The sequence below is a fragment of the Chiloscyllium punctatum genome, chromosome 49 (assembly GCF_047496795.1).
Source record: "Chiloscyllium punctatum isolate Juve2018m chromosome 49, sChiPun1.3, whole genome shotgun sequence".
In the NCBI taxonomy this organism is placed as follows: Eukaryota; Metazoa; Chordata; class Chondrichthyes; order Orectolobiformes; family Hemiscylliidae; genus Chiloscyllium; species Chiloscyllium punctatum.
In genome coordinates this window covers 54,556,549-54,583,494 of record NC_092787.1, presented here as the reverse complement: position 1 = coordinate 54,583,494, position 26,946 = coordinate 54,556,549, and the positions used below count along the sequence as shown (strand labels likewise).

Genomic DNA, 26,946 nt, shown 5'->3' with positions numbered 1-26,946 from the left:
CAAGGATAAGGATGAAGAATTTGCAACAATCTTCAGTATTGTCTTTTATACTGGTGCACTAATGGATTTCCCAAATATTGGGGAAGAGAATATTTGTGGAACCTTCTCCTCCACAGATTTGTTTAATTGTTTAATTTACAACCAGTTCTGTCAGGACTGTAGAACTTGGAGTTAATCCATTGACTGCGGGATCATCTAGTGCTGTTTATCACTTGGTGCAAATGCTGCTTAGCATGTATGTAATCCTGTTTGGTAGCTTCGCCATTTTGTCACCTCATTTTTGTGTATGTCTGGTGCTGCTCCCAGTATTCCCTTCTGCAATTTTCATTGAACCAGGTTTGATTCTTTGGCTGGACGGCAGTGGTTGACTGGAAAATATGTTACGCCATGACATATCAGATGGTGCTAGAGTTGTATTCTACTAATGTTTATGGTCCACAGTGCCTCATTGATGCTCAGTTTTGAGTTGCTAGATCTGATTGAAGCCTGCCCTGTTTTACACAGCAATACTGCCACACAATATGATGTAAAATGTTTCAATCTGAAGATGAGGTTTTGTCTCCACAAGGATTGTGGGGTTGTCACTCTTACCGTGGACAGATATACCCAGACTGATGAGGATAAGTATGTTTCTTTCTCATCACCTGTTGCAGACACACAGTTAAATCCTTTCAGACCCAACCACCTTAATCAGTAGTGCTGCTACCAAGCCACACTTGGTGGTGGACATTGAAATCCCTCTACCCAGAGTACATTCTGTCCCCTTGTTGCCTTCTGTGCTTCTTTCAAAATGTTCAACACAGAGGAGTAGTGATTCATCAGCTGAAGGAAGACAGTGTGCGATAACCAACAGGACGATCTCTTGCACATGTCTGATCTGATGCCATGCGATTTCATGCTGTTCAAAGTCAACGTTGAGGACACCCAGGCCAATTCCCTCCTGAAGGTATACCACCTTACCACCATCTCTGCTGGGATTGTCCTGCCCATGGGACAAAACATATCTAAAGGATGGTGATGGTGATGTCTGGGACCCTGTCTGGAAGGTATGATGTGTCAGTCTGTTGCTTGGCTATTCTGTGAGACATCTCCCTCAATTTTGGCACTAGCCCCTAGATGCTAGTAAGGAGCACTAATGATACTCCTGAGGGGAGCTGAGAGGGTGCTGGATGTTAACCAGGGACATCAGTTTTAGAACATCAACTGGAAGATGAGCTTGAACCTCAGGTGGTTAGTATGTGTTCAGGCACTCCAAATTGGTGCAACATTGAAGAGACTTAATGAATAGTCTTCAATAGTGAAATCCCTCTGGAGCAAGATCTGAAGTAAGAAAGACTTTAAGAGCTCACTGTGATTACTGATATATGGGTGAGTTACTAATAAATCCATGGGAATTGACTAGTCAGAATTTGCTGTTTAAAGTGTAAGGTATTGTGCTTGACTACAGCATGCTGTTTCATTTACATTTGTTTCATGTTGAATTTTGATGTCGTATAAGATTGATGTTGCTTGTCAATTCATATTGACTTTTTGCTGATATTGGATATTAAAGGTTGTATTGTAACCCATTTCACTTCTTTTCCCTTGTGTAGTAAAAAGAGTGTGTTGTTGTTCAGACCTATAGAATCTTGAACCTTTATTCTATTAGCCTGGCTTCTCAATAATATCTTTAAAGTAAGAGTGACTAGTCACTTGCCAGACCATAATCCACTTGGAGGTGTAGCAATGGTTTTATGGTCATTAGTAGATTCTTAATTCCAGATTGTTATTGAATTTAAGTTCCACCATCTGCCATGGCAGGACTTGAACCCAGGCCCCCAGAATGTTATCTGAGCTTCTGGGTTAATATTGAAACAATGATACCACTAGGCCATCACTGTTTAAATGCCACAATCATAAAGCTTTCATGATTATGTTCAGGCAGGTTTTCTTGAATTTAATAAATTCACCATATTTTAAATTATACTAAAACTGACCTGGAAAAATATTAAAATAGAATTTGGTCTTTCACAAACACATGAGCATGCAGCACTTAAAATCCACACACACAAAAACAGGTTAAAATATAGCAAAGGGTGGATGCGGTCAAATTAGGATTTGTCCATCCAAATCTCATCTCAGAGATCTGAACTGTGTTGTCGCAGCAATGGCAGCAGTGACTCAGGATTAGCTTCATAAGATGCCCCCAAATTCTTCATCGAGAAGTCCAGATTGTATTAAGTGTGGGAACTGGAAAGGACTGGGTTCGGGGAAGGTTAAGGCTAAGCAGGGAGTGTGGAAGAGGGGTTAATAGAGAACGGGGACTGAGGGAACACATGAGGGGAGCTACTCAAGAACCTCATTTACAGCAGCGGGAGGCTGACATCCAGGTAAAATTCTAGGTAAGGTGAGGAGTGAGCAGAAAGATGGCAGGAGTTCCAGCCTGCAGAACTGTCTGTGGAGAATGTAAGATTTTGCCCTGTGATTTCACAATGAGGTTATGCTGGTTTATCAGAATGTTGTGAAAAATGCAAGTTTATTCACTCATGCTAGAAACTTAGAACAACATCTGCAGTAGCCAAGTACCAGGAGTAAATGATTCAACACACCTCAGGAGAACTTTTGTTCACAATCTAACTACTTAAATGATGTGAATAATTAACATTCTAATCACCTAATTATTGAGAAAGAGCTACAATCGTTGCCAGAGGACTTTATTTCTTTCTTGGCTCTTAAGAATTGGACAGGAATGATGCTTCTCCAGTTTTGGTTTTAGCTGATCTTTTTCATGTTGAGGGACTGAAAGCTGGTCCAACATGTCAACTGTCAAAATGACGTTTCAACACGGTTCAAAAGTTACTGGGATAGCCACCAAAAGACTCCACACTTATTGTTCTTCGTGATTTAACTTAAATACAAACTATCGTATTTTCTGCATTTCAACTTCAATATAACAGACTTGCTTTAATGCATTGACTTTTAGCTTGAATGCAATGGCCTGATAATTTGATATTCGCCCATTTTTCAAAATACAGAGATGGTGTGTAATAATTCCAAGTATAAAATACAGACATAAAAGCATAATTACTAGTCCTGTGACAATCCACTTTGTGCAGAAGGCTGCAATAAAACACAGGTTGACCATCATTAAAAATTGAAAAGAAACAAATGCTGTAGATCACAGCAGGTCAGGCAGCATCCATTATATTGTTCAAGCAACTGCAGTTCCCCAATTAAGAATGGAAATCACAATCGCCAAAGGCAAAGTTTAGACAGCATTATTTGAGTTTACACTGAGGGGGATCAACTTAATACTTGGGCGATAGTTTAAAATGGACAATATTGATTCAATTTCCTGAAATGCATTTCTTTTTAAAAGTATCTTCATTCCTTACCTTCCGTTTGGGGATACAGATAGGTGGTGGAACAATTCTGAGATTGGTCACCAGCTTGTTGAACCATGCCATGAGTGGTCATTATGGGTCAAACAAGTCCTGGGTTAGAACTTGCACCTGGAGGTATTTTTTATTAAAATTATGTTACACAATTTCATTAATATGCATAAAGTCAATGGAAAAAAAATCAACGGTAAAGTATAATGGGTGGCTAAATCAATGACATCTGTTTTACAAAGCCACCATATGCTTCTGAACACCCATCAAAAATCTACCTAGCCTTGACACATTTATTATTTCCACATTGTCTGCACTATGATTATAAACACGTCAAAGGTTAACGGAGTCACAAGAGCAAACAAAAGTATGGAAGCTGCAGTTAATGCCAATGTCCTGTTCACAGTAATATGTCTGAAACAGATCTTTATGCCCAAATGATATATTAGATCTGATTTTAATGAGGTCTGCCAGGTGGACCTCATAGAATATGAGTTCCCTGATTGGGGCTGTTAATCTGGTCCAATCAGGGAGCCCTGATTTACAGATAAGCACAGGAGTATGAGACACCTGGTTCACTCTGAGAGTTGGTTCTGAGGGAGCTGGATCAGTGTCAAGGACATGTCAATAAAGGGTGACTGGTGATGGGATAGCGGCCTCCACCGTGTTATTTCATTAATGTCTTGTCATACAAGTATGCTTCCTCAGTCATAGGATTTTCTTGATTAATACAGAGTGCTTGATAAGATAACATGTGAGGAATAACTTGTCCTCAAATGAGGGAAAACAAATAATTCACAGATCATGGAGCTTTTTGAGGTGAACAGCTTTCATTTTGATTATGACAAACCATTTTGATGACTTCTCTTTGAATAATGGATTTTCAATTTTATGGTCACATTAGAAGGCCTTATTCCTGAACTCTTTTATATTAATTTTAAAAATAAACATGGTTTACATTTTGTCAGAAATATGAATGTATTCATGCTAATAATAGAAATAAGTAATAACTAAGCAATTACCCAAACCTGACAATATTCTGACCAATATAATCTAATTAAAGTTCCCATTAGTAGATCAGAAATCAGGCACCTAGCAATGTTCCCTCACCTTAATGACAATGTATAAACAGCTAACATTCTCAAAATACTCTCTAGCTTTATTTACACTGCTATCATTAAAAAAAAAGTCTCCGCTCAGTCTCAATACAAGTTTTTTGGGTATTGAACAAAATCTTTGCATATACCCATCAGAACTGGTCCACTTCCCTTGATGATGTCCAGTTGACATGTGATCACACAGAGCTCATCCATTGTTGACTCTTGTTTATTGTGTGGTGCCAATGATTTAAAGTTATTCAAAAACAAGAAAAGTCAACAAACCTGTCCTGTTTTAATCTATCAACCCATGAATGTGTTTCCAAATAAATTTTTTTCCTTTCTTCTTTCTCCGAACAATCGACTAGTCTCCTAATGTAGTTGTACCAACCATTTCAAAGATCCTCTCTTGCAATCTTTCCACAAACCCAATGGGCTAGCATTAAAGTAATAAGAATACAGTAATTAGAAGCAGAAGTAAGTCATTCAGCACTTTCAGCCTGATCAGTCATTTTCCAAGATCACAGCTGACCTAGTTGTGATCTCAACTACAACTTCAATCCCCGTCTCCCAATACCTTTGGCTTCCTTATCAAGGGCAATTGGGGCAGACAGGAAAGTGGTTTGAGTACACAGCTCCAGCTGCTCAATTGCACTGATCTACAACATTGATTTTGGACAGTAACGTATTATTACAAAAAGACCATATTAGTTGGCATGTCTCAGACACACATACACACATCCATCGCTAGCCCCTACAAAATTCAGGTCAGTTACTTTCAGGTGAAAAAAAAAGCTCTTGATTTTCCTTATGTTTTTATTTTTATTGTCTGATATTTGAATCTGTTGCCACTTTAACAGCTTGCTTGGATTCCTTTATGAACGTCATTTATCAGCTTGAAGAATCCACATACATCTCATTAGGCTTTCTTCTTTTCAGAAGAAAAAATGCCAAACCTCCGACCTATTTGTTATCCTGATTACTCCAAGATACCATGTGAACACACATCAGGTTCTACATTTACACTGATACATCTAGCTCGACATCAGTACCCCACTCCTTGATCGTCCCACTGTCTCCAAATTGTCAGACCGCTGGTCTAATATCCAGCACAGCATAAGCAGATGATTCTTCCAAATATTTGGCAACTCTTTCCCAAACGCTGAACAACTGCGCAGCAGCACAACTCAAAACTCCCTCCCCATGCAGGGTGTACTCAAGTTGCTCCCTTTAATTCCAGGATCGACTAAGGCCTCACTTTAAAAAAGTATTTAATTAGTCCGCAATGTTTTTGAGAATACGTAAGAACTTGATGATGACCACCGGTTGCGAAAACGCAAGTTTAAAAAAAAATGCAAAATAGTGGGATACACTACAGTGCAATTCTGCAGAACGAGTCCGATTGAGTTTGGTTTCGATAGCGCTGGTCAGTCACTGGGTTAATACTAGTGACACGATGCAGAATTACGAAAACGTTTAGAAATAAAGGCAAGAAACTTGACAGAGAGACAAAAAAAAAGGAAACATACATTTTATATTTCCTAAGCGCAAGTAATACGATAACACTGAGTATTGCATACAAACTCGAAATAAATTGCAACATTCAGCGGTGCAGACACTTGCAAATGACACCGCTACATCCTCTACACCACTGCGCACGCGCGGGCCCGCCCCGAGCTGAGGAGACGGGTTTCCAGAGCCGAGAAGGCGGGAGGAAAAGGGGAGAGGAGTTTGATCGACAGCGCGGGAGGACCAATAACCTCCCAGGCCCCGCCCTTTGCCGTCAGCGAAGCCGATCAGGAGTGGGTGCGGGTGACGTCACGTCGGGGGGGGCCGGCCTGGGAGTGGGTTGAGCGAGCGCGGCGTGAACGCGCGCGCGGCGATGATGATGGGGTGGGCGGGCAGGGAGGAGGCGTCAGTGAGCGGCGGGTGACAGGTGAGCGCTGCAGTGCGGCCGGGCGCGCGGGTGGGGGGAGGGGCAGAGTCTGCAACCGTTAGGACAGGAGCCTGAAGCATCGAGGCCGCGGGGGGGGGCGCCGCGGTAAACATTCTTCACGGTTGGTTTTATGTTGAATATACAAAACGAATCTGCCGCCGCCGCCTTTCTGAAATCTGAGGCGGGGCGAGTGGAGTTGAGTTTTTGCTTTTGTCTTTAGGTTTCCCCCGCCGGGGCCTACTTCACTGGATCCATGGGATTTGGGGGCGGTCGGCTCGCAGGAGCGACAGGAGGAGGGGAGGTGGGGGGGGGGGGGGGATGGGGGATGGGGTGGGGGTGGAGGACGGGGGGAGGGCCGCGAATCAACCCCACCCACTGCATTACTGTCCCCCTCCAACCCCAACCCCATATTCCTGAGCCCACCTGCTACACAAACAGCCCACTGACCTGTGGATCATTCACTTTGGTCACCCTTCCCCATCCCATGTTGCTGGAGTCTGCAAGGGCTGCACAGAAGGGGGGGAAGAAATGGTTTGGGGGGGGGTTGGGGGGATGGTTAGGGCGTTTTAAGGTACTTACTGACTTGAGGATCAATTTCAGGCCCTTTCCAGGCACCTGCTGGCAAATGGGACTGGATTAATTTAGGATCAAGAGCAGAGTGTTGCTGGAAAAGTACAGCAGGTCAGCAGCATCCGAGGAACAGGAAAAATCCATGTTTTGGGATGAGTGGTCAGTGTGTATGAGTTGGACCGAAGGGTCTGTTTCTGTGCTGTTACCTCTCTATGAATTGAGTCCTGATTGCTGTTCCTGGAGCTGGAGAAAGCCACCGTGACAAACAAGAAACAATTCTTAGTTAGAGAGAACACCAGAGGCAATTCTGAAATGCAAGGACAGGCCTGTGAAATAGAATCCCAGTAACTCGTGCAAAGGTACTGGTGGCAACAGCTGCCCATTTTGAGATACACAAGACAGGTCAGGCAGTTGTGTGCCATTCACAAGTTTGACTTTTTCCCTCTGAAAGTGAAACAGAAAATATGGCGAAAGATGTTTAACTCTTACTCTCCTTTTTGGCTCTGAATCAGATTCTAAACATTCACAGTGTATTAAAAATGCCCTATTTTTAACAGGTGTTGTGTAAAATGATGTAATGTGAGCTTACTGAATTATTAATTTGTTTTCATGAAAAGTAATTAAAGTATTTGCATTCAGAAGTTGAATTTCCTGACTGCTTGCATTTGTGTTAAGGACTAATGCTTTTTTTTGGAAATGTTGTTAGCAAAGCTTTGAAATAGCATTATGAACTGTTTTATAAAAGTACTGACTAGTCTTTTAGAGAAGAAGGATATTTCTCCTGAAAGTGCATATGACAAGTGTGAGCCTGCCCAAAACTATGGCTATAGTTCAACATGTAAATTAGTCTTGTTTTCTTTCTGAACTGATCATTCTGGGTCTCACTGAAAATTTGGCTGAAAAATGGGAGAAACACTGTTGCTTATACATTGTTCCTGTCAGTGGATTTCTTTTTATTGACCTTCCGCAGTTCAAGTTTCTTCGAATCCAAAGATGAGTCAGTGTTTTCCTGTTTGCTTCTGTATACAGAACAACCTTGATTATCTGAATAAGACAAGTGGGGAGTATTTTGTTTGTATAGCTGATTGTTCGGATAATGGATAACATTTGTACGGGATCATGAGATGTTGTTTGGATAATCTGAAATTTGGATAATTGATGTTTAGATAACCGAGGTTGTTCTGTATTTATTATAGTGTATAAAATTGTACTGAATTTAAGCTGACATGAACCGACTCTGAAAGGCAAGTCATTTTTCAAAGATGGAAATGATCAACTCCGAGTTATGTCTTTTCACTCTTTTCACTTTCAGGTGACAAACAGTGACAATGGCAACTAGCCTGGATGCAGACATTGTTCGTGAAGTACTGGAATGTCCCATCTGCATGGAGACCTTCAACCAAACTGTAATAAGGCCCAAGCTCCTGCAGTGTGGACACACCATCTGTAAACAGTGTTTAGAAAAGCTCATAGCAGACAGTATAAATGGAGTGCGTTGTCCCTTTTGCAGTAAAATCACCAGAATGAACAATCTGTCGCAACTTTCGGACAATCTTACAGTTTTAAAAATCATTGATTCAGCCTCTCTAAGCGAAGCAATGTGTACGGTCATGTGCAAAGTCTGCCGGAAGAGGCTGCCTCGAAACTTCTGTAAGAACTGCTGCCTGGTCCTTTGTGAGGCCTGCAAGACTGACTGTCATCAAGGGCAAGGACACACTGTTGTCACAATTCGTGCTGAGGCTGAACAGCGGCGGAAGGAGGTTGTAATTAAGCTTGCCAAGCTACGGGAGATGATGGTGGACATGCAGCGCAAGAAGACTGCTGTGGACACAATTACAAAAAACATGCAGGCAAAATACAAAGCAATCCATCAGGATTACAGTCGGGCTGAGCGGAGGATACAGGAGGAACTGGCCAAATCTCGCAGGGCTTTCACATCAGCAGTGTCAGAAGTTGAAAAAGTGAACAATCAGACACTGGAGGAACATGCTTATTTGATCAATATTGCTGAGGTGCAGATTATGTCACGCTGTGATTACCTCAGCACCAAAATCAAGCAAGCAGACACAGCTCTTCTTGAAGAAGCCATTGATGATGAAGACCCTGATTTGACTAACAACTTGCCCACACACTTAACACTGCAGCAGGTAGAATTGATCAAAGGAGACCACCTAGGGCCAACAGAAGTTGGACAGCTCGAGACCAGGCCTTACGTTATTCCTATTGAAGAGACACTCATGGAGACATTGACTACCACTGCCTCAACACAAGAGACAGACTCCCCCAAAGAAAGTACCAGCTTCCTACAACCATCATTGCCTCCAAAAAGCAGGGGGCCTGAAAGTATGGCCTCTGGACCCCCTAACTGTCAGCTGATGAAGAAAATTGGTTCCCATGGAAACTTACCAGGAATGTTCCACCTTCCAGTGAGCCTGTGTGTGACAGTACAAGGGGAAGTGCTAGTGGCAGATCGGGGAAACTTTCGTGTTCAGCTGTTCAATCGGAAAGGCTTTATGAAGGAGATTAGAAGAAGCCCAAACAGTATTGACAATTTTGTTCTCAGTTTCCTTGGTGCTGAACTCCCAAACCTGATCCCGCTGTCTGTGGCGGTCAACAGTATTGGCTTAATTGGGGTAACTGACAACTATGATAATTCTGTTAAGATTTACACGACTGCAGGGCAATGTGTGGCATGTCACAGGAACCAGCTGACAAAACCCTGGGGTATTGCAGCAATGCCTTCTGGACAGTTTGTAGTCACGGACGTAGAAGGTGGAAAGCTGTGGTGTCTAACTGTGGACCGTAATGTTGGTGTTGTAAACTATTCTCGGTTGTGCAATGCAGTCAGGCCCAAGTTTGTAACCTGTGATGCCAATGGCAGTGTATACTTCACACAGGGCCTGGGCCTGAACCTGGAAAATAGTCAGAATGAACATCATCTAGAAGGTGGCTTCTCCATTGGCTCAGTCAGTCCTGAGGGTCAGCTAAGTCGCCAGTACAGCCACTTCTTTGCTGAGAACGAAGACTTCCGCTGCATTGCAGGGATGTGTGTTGACACCCATGGGAACCTGATTGTTGCAGATAGTGGGCGCAAGGAGATCCTTCTCTTTCCCAAAGAGGGTGGATTCGTCAGTCTGATTAGAGAAGGTTTAGAGTGCCCAGTAGGGGTGGCTGTTTCACCCAAGGGTCAGCTTCTGGTATTGGACTGCTGGGATCACTGCATTAAAATCTACAACTATAATTCAAGGCGGCAAGTAACAAACTGAGTTTTAAGTGATTGGGCAAGATAAACCTCTATACCACTTGTGTTCTTTTTTTTCTCTGCAAATCCTACCAGCACAACACTCAGCTTTTTGGCCACGCAACCCCAACCCCCAATGAAGTGTTCATTACTGTCAATAATTCATGACAAATGATCAATTTATTGTACTGCATGTTGCGAAACTTTGTTAAATAGACTACTGCGGTTGCTGTATCACTGCATATGGTTGAATCATTTGATTTGCAGTTTGGTACTTTTGTGAACAATGTAAGGTTACCTTACTTTATAATAAGTACCCCATTTAATAAAAGTATTTCAGAAAGTAAAACTGCTGGATTTTATCCAACCTTAGAGAACACTTATTGTTTGAAAACTTTGACAATCTAAACTGTAATTAACACGGTCTGGAATGTCTAATCCCAAGTAACTTGTGGATTTTTGAAATTTCAAGATTACAGAATGATGCTAGAATATCAGATCTCAAGTGAAAGAACGGAAAACACTGTAAATAGAGTTATTTCCCATAAATCTTAAATAATGATGAGCATTATAAAGCAGTACTGAAAAAAGAAACTTAATTCCAAAAACACAGTGCTCCATAACAAGAAAGAGCTAAATGTTAATTATCTTGACTCATGCCTTCTAAACACGGATAGCAAGTTCCTGAACTGCTTGGGTCTGCACAGAGTTTGAAACTTCTAGTCTTTTCAAAGCAATATTTTTTCAGGATACAGAGGTGCCATGTATCTAAGTGTCACGACTGCCAAAAAAAAAGGCTCTTATATTTTAATACACTGTGACATTGTATAATTCTAACAATCCTAGGATGGTAGTATGTTTTGAAAATTTTTTTTGAAAAGGTAGCAGTGTTAGAAGGTGCTGAAGTCTGATGGAACACAGGTTAATTGAGTAGGTTTCAGTGTCGGAGAGTCATAGAAATGTATAGCACAGAAACAGACGCGTCGGTCCAACTTGTCCATGCTGCCCAGATATCTTAACCTAAGCTAGTCCCATTTGCCAATACTTAGCCCATATCTCTCTCAACCCTTCCTATTCATATACCCATCCAGATGCCTTTTAAATGCTGTATTTGTACCAGCCTCCATCATATCCTGTGGCAGCTCATTCCATACACATCATCCTTTGTGTGAAAAAGTTGTCCCTTAGGTCCCTTTTATTATCTTTCTCCTCTCACCCTGAACCTATGCAGTCTAGTTCTGGACTCCCCCACCCCAGGGAAAACCTTGTCTATTCACCCTGTTCATGCCCCTCATGATTTTGTAAACCTCTGAGATCACCCCTCAGCCTCTGACGTTCCAGGGAAAACAGTCCCAGCCTATTCAGTCTCTCCCTATAGCTTAAATGTGTGACTGAGGATTATATCTGCAATAAATGCCGTTAGTTGCGAATCCTATCGTATTGAATGGATTGGTTGGAGAGACAGGTACTGCCAATGAGGATTTTACAAGAGCGAGGGGGTGTGATAGAAGGCAGTTATAGGAAGGAATAAAAATTGCAGATACAGTTACATAGATGGGTTAACTCCAGGAGAGGTAGCCAGGTAGTGCCGTGGCTATTCCCATTTCAAACAAGTATGCTGGTTTGGAAAATGTACGGGGTGATGGATTCTCAGGGGAATGTAGCACAAACAGGTAAGTTTCTGGTATAGAGACTGCCTCGAATGCAATGAGGGATACGTCTGGTTCCAAGAGATCAATTTTGTTAGAGGACTGTCTAGTCTGAGGCACAGACAGATATTTCTGTGGCCAGCAGTGATGAATGCATGGCTGAGGAGCTGGTGTATGGGAGAAGGATTCACATTTTTGGATCATTGGAATCTCTTCTGGGGTAGAAGTGACCTGTGCAAGAAGGACAGATTGCACCTTAATTGGAAGGGGACTAATATAATGACAGGAAGATTTGCTGGAGCTGCTCAGGAGGATTTAAACTAGTAAGGTTGGCGATTGGGGATTTTTTGGGAGGGATTGGGGGGGGGGAGGGAATGGTGGTGACCCAGAGAGATAGTAAGGAAAGACATCAATCTGAAACAGTACAGTTTAGAAAAGAAATGAGTCAGAAACGATAGGCAGAGACAAAGCTGAGAACAAGGCAGAACTGACAAACTGCACTTATTTTAGTGCATGAAGGCAGATGAACTTGGTATGGTTTCGAATGTGGGACTGGGATATCATAGCAATTACAGAAACAAGACTAAAAGATGGGCAGGACTGGCAACTTAATGTTCCAGGATTCAAATGCTACAGGAAGGACAGAAAGGGAGACAAAAGAGATGGGGAAGTGGCATTTTTGATTATGGACAGCATTACAGCTGTACTGAGGGAGGATATTCCCAGAAATACATCCATGAAAGTTATTTGGATCAAACTGAAATAAAAATGGGATGACCACCTCATTGGGGTTATATTATAGACTCCCTAATAGTTAGTGAGAATTCGAGAAACAAATTTGTCAGGAGATCTCCGCTATCTGTAAGAATAATAGAGTGGTTATGGTAGGAGATTAACTTTCCAAACTTGGACTGGGACTGCCATAGTGTTAAGGGATGGAGAGGAATTTGTTAAGTACAAGATTTTTTTCTGATTCAGTATGTGGATGTACCTACTACAGAAGGTGCAAAACTTGACCTACTCTTGGGAAATAAGGCAGGGCAGGTGACTGAGGTGTCAGTGGGGGAGTACGTTAGGGCCAACAACCATAATTCTATTAGTTTTAAAATAGTGATGGAAAAGGATAGACCAGATGTAAAAGTTGAAGTTCTAAATTGGAGGAAGGTCAATGTACCAATTTTGATGATATTAGGCAAGAACTTTCAAAAGCTGACTGGCAGCAGATGTTCGCAGGTAAAGGGAGGTTGAAAAATAGGAAGTCTTCAGAAATGAGATAACGAGAGTCTAGCGACAGTATACTCCTATTACGGTGAAAGGAGAGGCTGTTCGGTGTAGGGAATGTTGGATGACTAGAGAAATTGAGGGTTTGGTTAAGAAAAGGAAGGAAGCGTATGTCCGGTATTGACAGAATGCATCGAGTGAATCTGCAGAAGAGTACAAAGGCAGTGAGAGGGAAATCAGGAGGGCAAAAAGGGGACATGAGATACCTTTGGCAAATAGAGTTATGGAGAATCCAAAGGGCTTTTACAAATACATTTAAGGACAAAAGGGTAACCAGGCAGAGAATACAGCCCTTCAAAGTTCAGCCAGGCGGCCTTTGTGTGGAACCGCAGAAGATGGGGGAGATACTAAATGAGTATTTTGCATCAGTATTTATTGTGGAAAAGGACACGGAAGATATAGAATGTAGGGAAATAGATGATGACATCTTGAAAAATGTCATATTACAGAGGAGGAAGTGCTGGATATCTTGAAACGCATAAAAGTGGATAAATCCCCAGGACCTGATCAGGTGTACCCTAGAACTCTGTGGGAAGCTAGGGAAGTGCTTGCTGGGCCTCTTGCTGAGATATTTGTATTATTGATAGTCACAGGTGAGGTGCTGGAAGACTGGAGGTTGGGTAAAATGGTACCACAATTTAAGAAAGGTGGTAAGGATGAGCCAGGGAACTATAGACTGGTGAGACTGACAGAGGTGGGCAGGTTGTTGGAAAGAATCCTGAGGGATAGGATGTACATCTATTTGGAAAAGCAAGGATTGATTAGGGATAGTCAACATGGTTTTGTGCATGGGAAAATGTCTCACAAACTTGATTGAGTTTTTTGAAGAAGTAACAAAGGATTGATGAGGTCAGAGCAGTGGACGTGATCTACATGGACTTCAGTAAGGCATTCGAAAAGGTTCGACATGGGAGAATGGTCAGCAAGGTTAGATCTCATGAAATACAGGGAGAATTAGCCATTTGGATATAGAACTGGCTCAAAGGTAGAAGACAGAGGGTGGTAGTGGAGGGTCTTTCAGACTAGAGGCCTGTAACCAGTGGAGTGCCACAAGGATCGGTACTTTTCGTCATTTATATAAATGATTTGGATGTGAGTATAAGAGGTATAGTTAGTAATTTTGCAGCTGAAACCAAAATTGGAGGTGTAGTGCACAGTAAAGAAGGTTACCTCCGATTACAACGAGATCTTGATCATATAGGCCAATGGGCTGAGGAATGGCAGATGGAGTTTAATTTCAATAAATGCAAGGTGCATTTTGGGAAAGCAAATCTTAGCAGGATTTATACACTGAATGGTAAGGTCCTAGGGCGTGTTGCTGAAGACCTTGGAGTGCAGATCCATAGCTCCTTGAAAGTGGAGTCGCAGGTCGATAGGATAGTGAAGAAGGCGTTTGGTATGCTTTCTTTTATTGGTCAGAGTATTGAGTATGAAGATCTCGACCCACGGGAGGGGTTCCTTGGTTCCACAATCGGTCAAATAAACAGTAGCAGTTCTGTCTGATTCAACAAGATATCAGAAGTTTATTATCACAGCTGGACACAGGTTGTCCAGCAACACAGAGGTTAAACACTTGTGTCCAATGGAGAAATTGCACAAATGGCTTAAAATAAAGACAATTTTTATATGGTTCTCACAGACTAGTACAGCATTAATTACAGAGCAAATCCAATAAAATGTAATAAAATGACTTTATTAGAAATAAGGTTAAGCTAATGATATTTCCTGGGAGCTAACTTCGTTTTGCACGTTTAATCTCTCGACACCTGCATCTCCAAGGTTTGCGAGGATGGTTAGTCATGTCCTATCTAGCTTAGTTAATTCCATACTGTGAAGGAAGCATTGTCTGCTAATCTTTGGTTCAGTTAGTTCAGGAATGCAGCTTTTAGCAGGTTTAAAAGCCACTTTAAACAAAATTGTCAATTTGCCGCCTAGAAGCCATTTTGATATGTTACTTGCATTAAGAAACCATTTTGTTGTTAGTAAGGGCATGTATTAAATGGTTGTTCCGAACAACAGCTGAAATCCAGATTTCAGATCCTCAAGTACAGCAATTGGGAGGTCATGTTGTGGCTGTGCAAGACATTGGTTAGGCCACTTTTCGAATATTGCAGGCAATTCTGGTCACCTTCCTATTGGAAGGATGTTGCAAAACTTGAAAGGATTCAGAAAAGATTTACAGGGATGTTGCCAAGGTTGGAGGATTTGAGCTATAGGGAGAGGTTGAATAGGCTGGGGCTGTTTTCCCTTGAGCATCGGAGGCTAAGGGGTGACTTTATAGAGATTTATAAAATCATAAGTGGCATGGATAGGATAAATAGACAAAGTCTTTTTCCTGGGGTGGGGGAGACCAGAACTAGAGGGCATACGTTTAGAGTGAGAAGGGAAGATATAAAAGAGATCTAAAGGAGCAAGGTTTTCATGCAGGGTGTGGTACATGAATGGAATGAGCTGCCAGAGAAAGTGGTGGAGGCTGGTACAATTGCAACATTTAAAAGTCATCTAGATGGGTATAAGAATAGAAAGGGTTTGGAGGGATATGGCCAGGTGCTGGCAGGTGGGACTAGCTTTGGGTTGGGATATCTGGTCGGCATAGACGAGTTGGACCAAAGGGTCAATTTCCGTGCTGTACATCTATGATTCTAAATCCTCCAACCCTGCCAACATCCTTGTAAATCCTTTCTGAAACTTTTCAAGTTTCACAACATCCTTCTAATAGTAAGGTTTTGCACTTTTGGAATATTGCATGTAATTTTGGTCTCCTTCCTAAGTATGAGGGCACAAACTTTGTTTATAAAGTATCTGACTCTATGGACCTACCCTGTTCTTGAATGTTTGTATAAAATACAGAACAGAGATACCAAAGTATTTGGTTCACATTGCACCTCCTAAAAATAATGTTTGCAAATTGATTTCTAATACAATGTGCCATGTCAGATAACAACAGTCCACTGAATTTTAAAAAGCAGCTACAATCCTCATGCAGTCTCCCTCACGGGAAGGTTTCACCTCTTGGACATTGTTTTACGGACAAGAGAAGATTAAAAAACTTTGTTGCAGTAATTTTTGTAATTGCTAGCCATTGGCTGGTGATGTATGTAATTCTACACTTGAAGGAATATCTGTTCGCTTAGTTGGATGGACAGCAAGTTTGTAACACAGTGACTTCAACAGCATGGCTTCAGTTCTCACATTGGCTGAGGTTACCATGAAGGATACTCTTTTGCAATCATTCCCCTCATGTGTGCCATGATGGCCCTCAGGTTAAACCACCATCAGTTGTGTCTCTCCAGTGAGAGCGCACCTCAATGGTCCTCTGAGATTCTGTGTCTTTGTAGGATATTTTCATCAGTGTGGAACTGAGACAATCCCTAGGTTATGTGTTTGTAAGCTGTCAACAACAATTTGCATTTACAAAGCACCTTCAACGTAAGAAAATTTGCCAAGACATTTCATAGTTGTATAAATTAGACAGGAAGTCAGTAATAAATATTGAGCCAGATAAACAACAGCTTGATCATTTGTTAGATCTTAAGCGATTCATAAAATGAAGACAGGTGACAGGATTTAGGAGGAAATTCCAGACTTTCAGACCTAAATAATAGACAATAAGTGCAGGAGTAGGCCATTCTGCCCTTTGAGCCTGCACCACCATTCAATATGATCATGGCTGATCATCCTTAATCAGTATCCTGTTCCTGCCTTATCTCCATAACCCTTGATTCCACAATCCTTGAGAGCTCTATCCAACTCTTAAATGAATCCAGAGACTGGGCCTCCACTGCCCTCTGGGGCAGAGCATTCCACACAGCCACCACTCTCTGGGTGAAGAAGTTTCTCCTCATCTCTGTCCTAAATGGTCTACCCTATCTTTTTAAGCTGTGTCCTCTGGTTCGGCACTCACCCATCAGCGGAAACATGTTTCATGCCTCCAGAGTGTCCTATCCTTTAATAATCTTATATGTCTTAATCAGATCCCCTCTCAGTCTTCTAAACTCAAGGGTATACAAGCCCAGTCGCTCCAGCCTTTCAGTGTAAGGTAGTCCCGCCATTCCAGGAATTGACCTCATGAACTTACGCTGCACTCCCTCAATAGCCAGAATCTCTTTCCTCAAATTTGGAGACCAGAACTGCACACAATACTCCAGGTGTGGTCTCACCAGGGCCCTGTACAGCTGCAGAAGAACCTCTTTGCTTCTATACTCAATCCCTCTTGTTATGAAGGCCAGCATGCTATTAGCCTTCTTCAATACCTGCTGTACCTGCATGCTTACCTTCATTGACTGGTGTACAAGAACACCCATAACTGACATTGCTGGATTTGGTAAGAGCAATGGGAGACAACATTATCTCAAGCTGTAGTCGAGAAGCATATCTCAAAGTGACCTTTGATAATTTGACTTCACCTCCAGCCCTTCCACTGAAGTAAAGTTCTTATGGAAATAATGATGGAAAAAAATGTTTTTATCCTACCTTTCTGATACTGGAGCCAAAGCTGTTGCTGGACCTTCTTGCTTGGAAAGTGAATTTTGCATGTGAGTTCTGAGCCGTAGAGTGCCTCAGCAATATAATGGCTGCCATACTGCTGGATGACAGAAATCAGATCCTCTCTGCTGCTCTCTTCCTTCAGCATTTTCAGCGCATTGGAAAAACCTGGGTCACAAAAGAATGTTTGTGTTTACAAGTAGAACATCTGGGCATTCTTTCGTTCTGGGCATTATTAATTCTGTTGACTAGTAAAGGTCTGTCTAATGCATTCCCCAAACTTTCAGTGCGCTGTTACATAATTTGCAAATAAGTCAACTTGATAAAATATTTGAAGCTGTATTCTGTTCCCTTCAATCAGTTTTGCTTGTTTCTTCAACAAGTCGTTATTAAGTGGGTATAAAAACCAGATCGTGCAGATGCTGGAAACCTGAAATAAAAGCAGAAAACCCCAGAAGTAGTCAGTAGGTCACAAGCATCTGTGAGGTAAGTTAGAAAACTCCTTTAATCAACAGTGGGGGAGATATTTAGCGATTATAACCGTTTTTAAGCAGGTATTTTACTGAGGCAGGAAAAGGAGGATCGAACAAGAGTAGAGTTCAGTGACTATGGAAGACAGGAGTGATTAAGCTGTAAGAGTGTATAAGGTACAAATGATTGTAGGACAAGGAGGAAACAAAATGTTCTGAAGTATAGATGTAAATGTCAAAAACACAATCATCCACATCAGTTGCTGTCAGAAAAAAAAATGGCAGCATTGTGATTGAAATTTTTAGACATTTTGAATCCAAAATGTTGTAAAGTACCCACTCAAAAAGGGGAGGTGCTGTTCCCACAGTTTAAACGGAGGTTCATAGACAGAATGCAGAAAGTCAAAAACAAACTGGAAGAATTTTAAAAATCTAATAACCAGAAGTGCAAATCGTCCTTCCAAACATAAATGTTCCACAAAGTGTTCATTCAATTTGTGTTTCATCTCCCCAGTGTGTAAGTTATTGGCTAACATTGTTGCCCTATTTCTCTCTCCAAAGTCAGCTTGACCATAATTCCTGCTTTTATTTCAGATTTCTAGCATCACAAGTTTTTGCTTAAGTCACTGTTTGACCTGGAAAGAGTTTTGTGTCAGAAGGAGGAGGTTAAAGGGCAGTTGTTGATCTTTTATCTTTGCACGTAAAGCATGCTGCAGAAAAAGGGAACAGGACATTGGAGCTGATTGCAATGCGGGGAGGCAGTGACCCAGTGGTAATATTGCCAGGCTATTACTCCAGAAATTCAGTTTATGTTCTGGGGATGTGGGTTCAAATTCAACCATGGCAGATGGTGGAATTTGAATTCAGTAAAGAATCATGAAGTAAGGGTCTAATGGTGACCATGAAACTATTTTCAATTATCAGAACAAAGAAGAACCCTATCTGGTTCACTAATATCCTTCAGGAAAGGAAATTTCTCATCCTTACCTGGTCTGGCCTATATGTGACTCCAACCACATTTCTGGTTGACATTTAACTGCTATTTTTGACTTGATTTATTATTGTCACATGTACTAAGAAACAGTGAAAAGTACTGTTTTGCATGCTATTTAGGCAAATCATATCTAAATAAGTACATCAGTGTAATAGAACAGAATGCAGAATATATAATTACACCTACAGAGAAGTTGCAGATGGAGATCAACTTTAATATATGAAGTCAGTTAAAAAGTCTGATAACAGTGAGGAAGATGGTGAACTTGAATCTCTTGGTACGTATTTTCAAACTTTTGTATCTTCTGCCCACAGGAAGAGGGTGGAACAGAGTATAACCAGGGTGGAAGGGATCTTTGACTATGTTGGCTATTTTCTTGAGGCAGCAGCAAGTATAGATAGAGTCAATGGATGGGAGGGTGGTTTGCATGATGGATTGAGGTGTCTTCACAACTCTGTAATTTTTTGTGATGTTAAGCAGTTGCTTTTCCAAATTGTGATGCAGTCGGAGAGGATACTTTCTACGGCGCATTTGTAAAAGATAAGACTGGGTAACTAGGAATTGGCAACAAATGCTAGCCTAGTCAGAGATGCCTACATCCCATTAGTGAATAGGGAAACAACAAGATGTCAAAGAGGGAAAAGTCCCTTTGGAAGGTTGAAGGGAACAAAGGGTGAGATTGGTGGCAGTGACATGCTGCAAGTGATTGAAATGGTGGATAATTTATTGACACACAGAAGCTTGCATGGTGGATGGTGAAAACAAGATGAAACCAGTTGTCGTTCTGGTAGAGACGAGGTGTCAGAACAATAAAGCAGGAAATGGAATTGACACAGCTGAGAGCCCTTTCAGCCACATTAGGAAGGAAATCCTTGATTGAGGGAAATGAAAAACACAAGGAGCACTGGTGTCCGAAAAGTGGGATCATCATAACAGATCTGGAGATATTTGGAGAATACAATTGAGGCCTTGCAGAAAGCAACAAGAAAGTAATGAAGGTAACTGTCGGATTACAATAAGTGGTAACTTGTTTGTCTATCTCAAGAAATGGAAATACAGAAACTGAGTTAGGAGACTGGAGAATCAGTGAATGACCATGTGAAGGAGAGGGAAGGGAAGTAATGTGATTAGTTTTCCTTGTTTGGACAAGAGCAGAGATGGCTTAAGTAGCATCATTAATGTTCTGGGAAAGGAGCTGAAAGAAAGGACCCAACTAGATTTGGAGTAAAGAATGTTATCTCCTTCTTGTGAGAAGGCAAGCATAGCTTGGGCAATGGAAGAATCTGAGAGATTGAAAGCTGTGGAGGGAAAATCTCCAGAGGAAGTTAGGTTAGTGACAATTTAGGAAACAATACCATCTGCCTTTGCCTTAAACCATGATCCTTTACTGATTCCAAAAATTAGATCAAAATGACCACACACTGCAACTGATGGTATTGATTGTGCCATTGACATTTGCTAAAGCTAAACTAGTAAAGATCTACCAAGGGAACAGTTAAGCAATAGTGCTAGCTTTTGGAAGGGCTTTTGCCTGAAACGTCGATTCGCCTACTCTTAGGATGCTGCCTGACTTGCTGTGCTTTTCCAGCACCACAATAGTGCTGGCTGCTGACCTCAAAGAAAACTGCTCACAAAGGTGCAGTGATCTCTGTGGCATGCTTTGCTTTCTCGTTGTCAGCTTGAATCTGGCACTAAGTCATGGGGAACTCCAGGCATCCAGCAGCAATGCAATAATCAAGCAAGTTAAGCATCAGTCACATTGAAGTAATCACAGTCAGCTAACCATGAAGGAAAGGAATAAATCCCTTCACTCTTAATTATCCATTTTATGGATGGTGAAACAAATTAAGATAGAAGCTGAATTATAAATAATTAAGAAAAGGGAAAAATTGCAATTTAACACAACAGCATTATTCTCACTGCCAGTTATGAACATCAAGCACTGTTTAAAAACTCAGTGACACCTCTTTCAACATTTAACATTTCTAAGGTTTTTACTGTGAAAATAACTATAAATTGAAGGGATTTTTTTTGTCAGTTTGGCAATACTTGACTTTGTTTATTTGTTCCACAAGTCAAGGGGAACACTTCCCATGCACAAAGTGTGACTGTTAGTTGGATGCATTAAAGAAGTAAATGTGACACAGAAAAACAAATCCAGTTCAAGTTGGCTATTTTTAGGTCTGCATAGTTCCTAACGAGAAGTACAGTTTACTTACAATTTAGCAACATTATCAGAAAAAACATGTTTCTGCTGACTTATTAAATGATATCGAAATTCAATTGGAGAGTTTTAGAAAAAAAGGTTTCCAATTTCCAATAAGCTTGGAGACTTTAAAGATTTAATTATAGTATTTTTTGATAAAAAATAATGCTTAAAGCAGTTTTTGTAATTAAACATTGAAGAAAATAAAATCCCATGATGGATTCAAAGCCGTAACTCAGAGATGAGGAGAGATATTAGCCACCAGCTACATTGTTTATGAACTTCCTGCAATGAGGCCTGAACACAATGGGAGAAATTGAACACAGTGGTTAGGAATTCTGATTCCAGTTCCTTCATAAATACAGAACATAGCTGAAATAAAGTAGTTCTCTGGCACAGGATAATCAGGGAGGTCAAATGACTCCCCATTTCTCAGCAGTCATTGTGCCGTGTTCTGTGATTTAAATGATTAGCTGCAAGGGTTCCAGATAGGAAATGTCCCGGTGCCTGCGTTATAAGCTGGAGTCGTTGGGTCCAGTGGGGCAAGCAGCATTCATTAGGGAGGGAAAGGCTGCATCGGATAGCAGATAGAGGGAAGGGGGTTTCTGGTCCTGGATGGTGTCATGCAGCAGAGGAGCTGCGTGTTAGGTCCGACAGGGTTTATTGGTGGATGGTGCCAGGGGTTCATGTTGGGCACTGGGGGAGTTGATGGGATTCTGGGGCTGGGAGGGAAAGGGATTGTTGGGGTGTGGAGGTCAGTTGTCTGGCTGAGGGAGTCTGATCAGGCTGCCAGGGAACAAGGTGCCCGTAAAGAGATTTGAGGGATGTGTAGTTGGTGGAGGTGGATGGTTAGTTTGGTAGTGACTCAAGAGTTTGACTAGGTTTTTGATCTTCTAAGTATTCCTGGCTAACTGAGCTTAAGTGAAGCACAATCCTCTGAATTTCTACCTTTAATGAGTTCTTTCAGAGGGTTCCAGCTGCAGGGGAATTACCCATCAGAGTCTTCAATTTCCCTGGCAATTTCCATAGAGTCTACCACAACCACAACCCCACATGGTCCTGACATGTGACTCCAGTCCATTCTACTCTAATAACCATCTCTCCATTGGATTGTCTTGGCCTTTATAGATTGGGCCAGTTAAGTGGGGTTTGGGTGCGGGGGTGTTACAAATGCTGTATAATTTCTCCTTTAAAACACAAATGCCTTTTTAGACCCAGAGTGGAATAACCACAGGGCATGAAGTTCCAGCTCACTTTCCAGACCGATTTTCTGCTTGTTCTTGATCAAACAGTCCAAAAATCAATAAGATATTTCATCGTGCACGTGGAAAAGTGCCAGGAACAGCTGTGCCTGTGCATATTGTGAGATGGGTGCAACATGCACATATGTTCCAGACACCTATTGGATCAGCTGAAGGCATTTCAATGAAACTTTTTTCCTGCTTGCCATCCAGGGTGAAAGTATTGCAAAGTATAACTCACTGACAGCAGCATTTTGGATTTCCGCATTTAACTGTGCACGTGTAGGCTTCAAATGCTGACTGTTTAGCTGTCCTAATCACCACAAAATTTGCAACCATTCTCTCTCTCTCTCTTTCCCTCCCCTCCCCCGCAATACCACCTGACCTACTGTGTAATTCCAGCTTTTTCTGCTTCTATTCTAGGAAGTGTAAAACTGAGCTGTATTCATCAGAGGTTATTCCATGTCCAATCCACAGTTCATCTCTTTTAGCTCGGGCTATCCTCAAGATACCATTATCCCTGTCTGGGCATCTTGTTTACAGAAAGGAAGAAGAAATGAATGTCCCAATTTTGACTCTATTAATCAGCAATCCATGCTGGGAAACCGCATGGGTGAAGTTGTGTCAGGACAGGATTGCAAGAAGATTTGATGAAGTTGTTGTGGTCACTCTACAATGAAATATCTTGCAACTTTTAAAAGCAGCATCTACATCTGATTATAAGCTATCGAGAGGAAATCATAGCTCATGAATCAGCAAACAGCAGTACCTTTGAGGGACAGCTGGTACAGTCAGTAGATTCTCTGAATGTGCTGCTCCTGTCATTGAACAAAACTTGAAACATTTACTGTCCTGTGCACAGCTGATAAAACCTGAAGGGTTGTATGGACTGAGTTATCCAAAACCACCAGTCTAAATTAAGGTCCAAAGTGTGTTTGTAGTTGTCTGTGTGTATTGTTAATCGGTACTTAAGGTGGAGGAAGGAATAATGCGAGTGTGTAATTACTAAAAAATGTAAAACTTGCCAAATGTAGACCATACGTAAGGTAATTAAAAAGAATGATTGCCATATGTAAGCATTGTAGTTAAATCATTAAAAGCTTACTGTGCGATGTGGTCTTTCTTACTGCATCAGCCTCAGGCTCAGCCAAATGTAATCATAAGGCTGGGTAGGAAGGATAGGGTTGACAATGAGAATTATAAGGCCATATGTTGGATAATTTGACTGTGTTTTTCAACAGAAACCAATAATGAAGCTGTTTGAACATGGAGCCTGTCCAAAAATGATTTCATGAAAATTAAAAAAAAGTATCAACAGATTTTTGCTTATTTAGGTTGCATTAAAAAACAATTATGCAAAAGTCTTGCAGCATGTAAAGGAGCAGTTGACTCAAGATCAGAAGTTACTGATATTTATGAAGGGCAAACTTAAAAAGAATCACTCCAGCAGTGAAGATACTGGGAAGATAAGGAACCAGGTTCAGTTAAATCAGTAAAGGGAAAAGATAGATCTGCTCACAAGGTCAATCAAGCTTGAATACATAATAAAATAACTGCTGACACCACATTAGCAATATAATCAATGGTACTGGACAGATAGCTTTTAAAGTTGATTATAGTGTTCATTGTTAAAGGTAGTGTACTGGTTTAATACCAAGGAAAGAACCTATTATGTTATTTACAATTTTATGCTTGAAGGTCTTTACATTTTTACATATACTTTCTGTTTGGAGATGTTATTCCACACTTCTCAAGACTGGATATGAACCCATTGCTCCTGGTTTAGAGGTAGGGGCATTACTTGAAGATTAGATTAGATTAGATTAGATTACTTACAGTGTGGAAACAGGCCCTTCGGCCCAACAAATCCACATCGACCCGCCGAAGCGCAACCCACCCATTCCCCTACATTTACCCCTTTACCTAACACTACGGGCAACTTAGCATGGCCAATTCACCTGACCTGCACATCTTTGGACTGTGGGAGGAAACCGGAGCACCCGGAGGAAACCCACGCAGACACGGGGAGAATGTGTAAACTCCACACAGTCAGTCGCTTGAGTCAGGAATTGAACCCGGGTCTCTGGCGCTGTGAGGCAGCAGTGCTAACCACTGTGCCACCGTGCCGCCCACGGTGCCACAAGATCCCTTAGGTACTCTGTATACTTGAGTGTGTATTGTATATTATATATTGGTAGTGTTCTACATTGGAAGATGGAAGAGACATTACTTTATCATTACTAAATCATTGTACTGCTCACACCTATGAAATAGCCTGAATTCTTTTTGCTCACAAACAATTTTGGCTTCAAAGTCCATTAAAACAATACATTTTATCATACCACAAATCGAATAAAAACTAGGCACCTGAACCATTCTTTGACCAAATGTGAAAATAAGATCCTTAATCAACAAACCTACACATTCAGAGTCAGTTAACAGTTTCTATTGCAGGATGTCTGGGTAAGATACCATAGTTAAATCAACTACAATCTATCAGGGTAAAATATGCAGGATTCCTGGTGCATGCTTTTCTGGCACGGTACAGCTCTGGTTCTGATTTCAAAACAGTCCATAGTTTTAGTTCTACCCAGTTCAAATAAATGGACTACTTCCAGAAAGTGAGAACCCGTGTTTTTGCTCGCTTTTGCACTGAAAGAGTTCTCAGATTTTCTTTTCACTTAAGTATTTCATGATCAATTTTAAACCAATTTTCAGAATTATTTAGTTAATCATCCCTGGATTAGATAGGCTCCATGGTCTTTATTTGTTCGAACAAAACTTTCAAATTCTCTTTTCCTGCCAAATTATACATTAGCTGTTTGAAAATAAACTCAGTACAACCTCCAGAACCTGAAAGAAGAATTAAGTTAGAAATTAATGATTTTTTTTCTTATAAATCAATGCTGTGGTAGATAGTAGATCATATTACAAGGATTTTACATTGTAAGGCAAACTTGACTAGTTTTTCATGTTTGTTCAGCTTCAATTGATTTGAAAATGAGAATGAACTATGCTTCTAAAGTCAGAATAATTTGGACAGTTAATAATCTCAGACTTTCGGATCAATTTTTCTCAAGTCATTAATTCATTGGGTTTGTCATATTCTAGGGAAGTAAGGCAACAGAGAGATCAGCAGAGACACAGCACAGAGCAAAGTCTGGTGATGGCTGCAATAAACTTGGCTGAAATGAAAATGAAGTAAATGTTAAACAATAAAACAAATGACAGAAAGAGAAGTGGAGAAGTGGAAACTGGGGAATTGGATGAGATTGGAACAAACTTTCTAAAGATGCACTGTTTTACATGTGCACTCAGATAATTGTGTCCATTAAAAATGGTGCAACTGTTTCTCAAAGTCTTGATAAACTTATTAAATTCACCATATTGGGCCAATATTATGCCAATGAAAGATGTTTGGCTTCATTAATGTCTTTGGTACAGAGGCAAATTTTCTACTATGATTAACAATCATCGTCTTTTTTTCTTTAATTGAAGACTTACTAAATGAATCAGACTTTCAGAATTTCCATGATCATTGTATTATTTTTGAGTTATTAAATACAGAACAAGAAAGCATTATTCCTTTTTTCTCTTAACCTTAATAGAAGCTTTCTTTTTCTCCATTCACAGGTTGGGGGAATCACTGTCTAGCTGAGCATTTCTTGTCAATTCCTAATTGCCCTTTGGAAGGTGGTGGTGAGCTGCCTTCTTAAATCACTGCTCCCCTCGCAGTGTCCGAATATGCTCAGTGTTGTAAAGGAAGGGAGTTCCAACATTTTGACCAAATGACAGTGAAGGGATGGCAATATAGTTTTACGTCAGGAGTCTGTGTGCTTGTTATCATTGAGTAGAATCTAAAGGGATGCCTCAAAGCAAATGGAAGTAGAGAACAGTTGATGGATATATGAATTAATGTTTAATTGGGTGAGAGCTGGGTATATCAATGCAAGCAAGCAATACTGTTGGGGTTTGTGATGCAGGAACTAAAAATCCAACTCTAGCAGTGGAAAACTATGACTGAAACATGTCTATCAACATTTTACATGGCTTGCAAGGAGCTTTGTACATGATGCTGCCCCCATGCATTTAATACTGTTGTCCTTCTAAGTGGCCAATGTTATGAGCTTTAAAGGTGCAATATAAGGTGTTTCAGTGCACCTTACATATGGTACACACTGTTATTACTCGGCAAAAGTGAGGACTGCAGATTCTGTAAACCAGAGTTTAGATCAGAGTGGTGCTGGAAAAGCACAGCAGGTCAGGCAACATCGAGGAGCAGGAAAATCGACGTGCTGATGAAGGACTTTTGCCCGAAACATTGATTTTCCTGCTCCTCGGATGCCGCCTGACCTGCTGTGCTTTTTCAGCACCACTGATCGAAACACAGTTACTACTGTTCATT

General features: G+C 41.1%; 2 protein-coding genes across 6 annotated transcripts in view; one reads left to right on the top strand and one right to left on the bottom strand.

The window, feature by feature from the left end:
• Positions 1 to 26,946, bottom strand: part of LOC140469697 (astrotactin-2-like) — a 1,585,258-nt gene that overhangs the window by 615,802 nt on the left and 942,510 nt on the right. For all 4 annotated transcript variants that reach the window (XM_072566454.1, XM_072566452.1, XM_072566453.1 and 1 more), the window contains one exon: positions 17,619 to 17,798. In XM_072566454.1, coding sequence (XP_072422555.1) covers positions 17,619 to 17,798 — 180 coding nt within the window. The remainder of the gene's footprint in view (positions 1 to 17,618; positions 17,799 to 26,946) is intronic.
• On the top strand, positions 6,380 to 10,579 carry trim32 (tripartite motif containing 32). 2 transcript variants are annotated; one of them, XM_072566457.1, is made up of 2 exons: positions 6,380 to 6,404; positions 8,287 to 10,579. In XM_072566457.1, exon 2 carries the CDS (start codon positions 8,303 to 8,305, stop codon positions 10,238 to 10,240), a length of 1,938 nt encoding a protein of 645 aa, XP_072422558.1. In that variant the 5' UTR covers positions 6,380 to 6,404; positions 8,287 to 8,302; the 3' UTR covers positions 10,241 to 10,579. The 2 variants fall into 2 exon arrangements, with proteins under 2 accessions (XP_072422558.1, XP_072422557.1); XM_072566456.1 differs by lacking the exon at positions 6,380 to 6,404 and adding an exon at positions 6,445 to 6,525 and having other exon boundaries at positions 8,287 to 10,578.

Excerpts from the sequence above, each read along its gene's own strand:
- trim32 (XM_072566457.1), top strand. The coding sequence starts at position 8,303 with ATGGCAACTAGCCTGGATGCAGACATTGTTCGTGAAGTACTGGAATGT.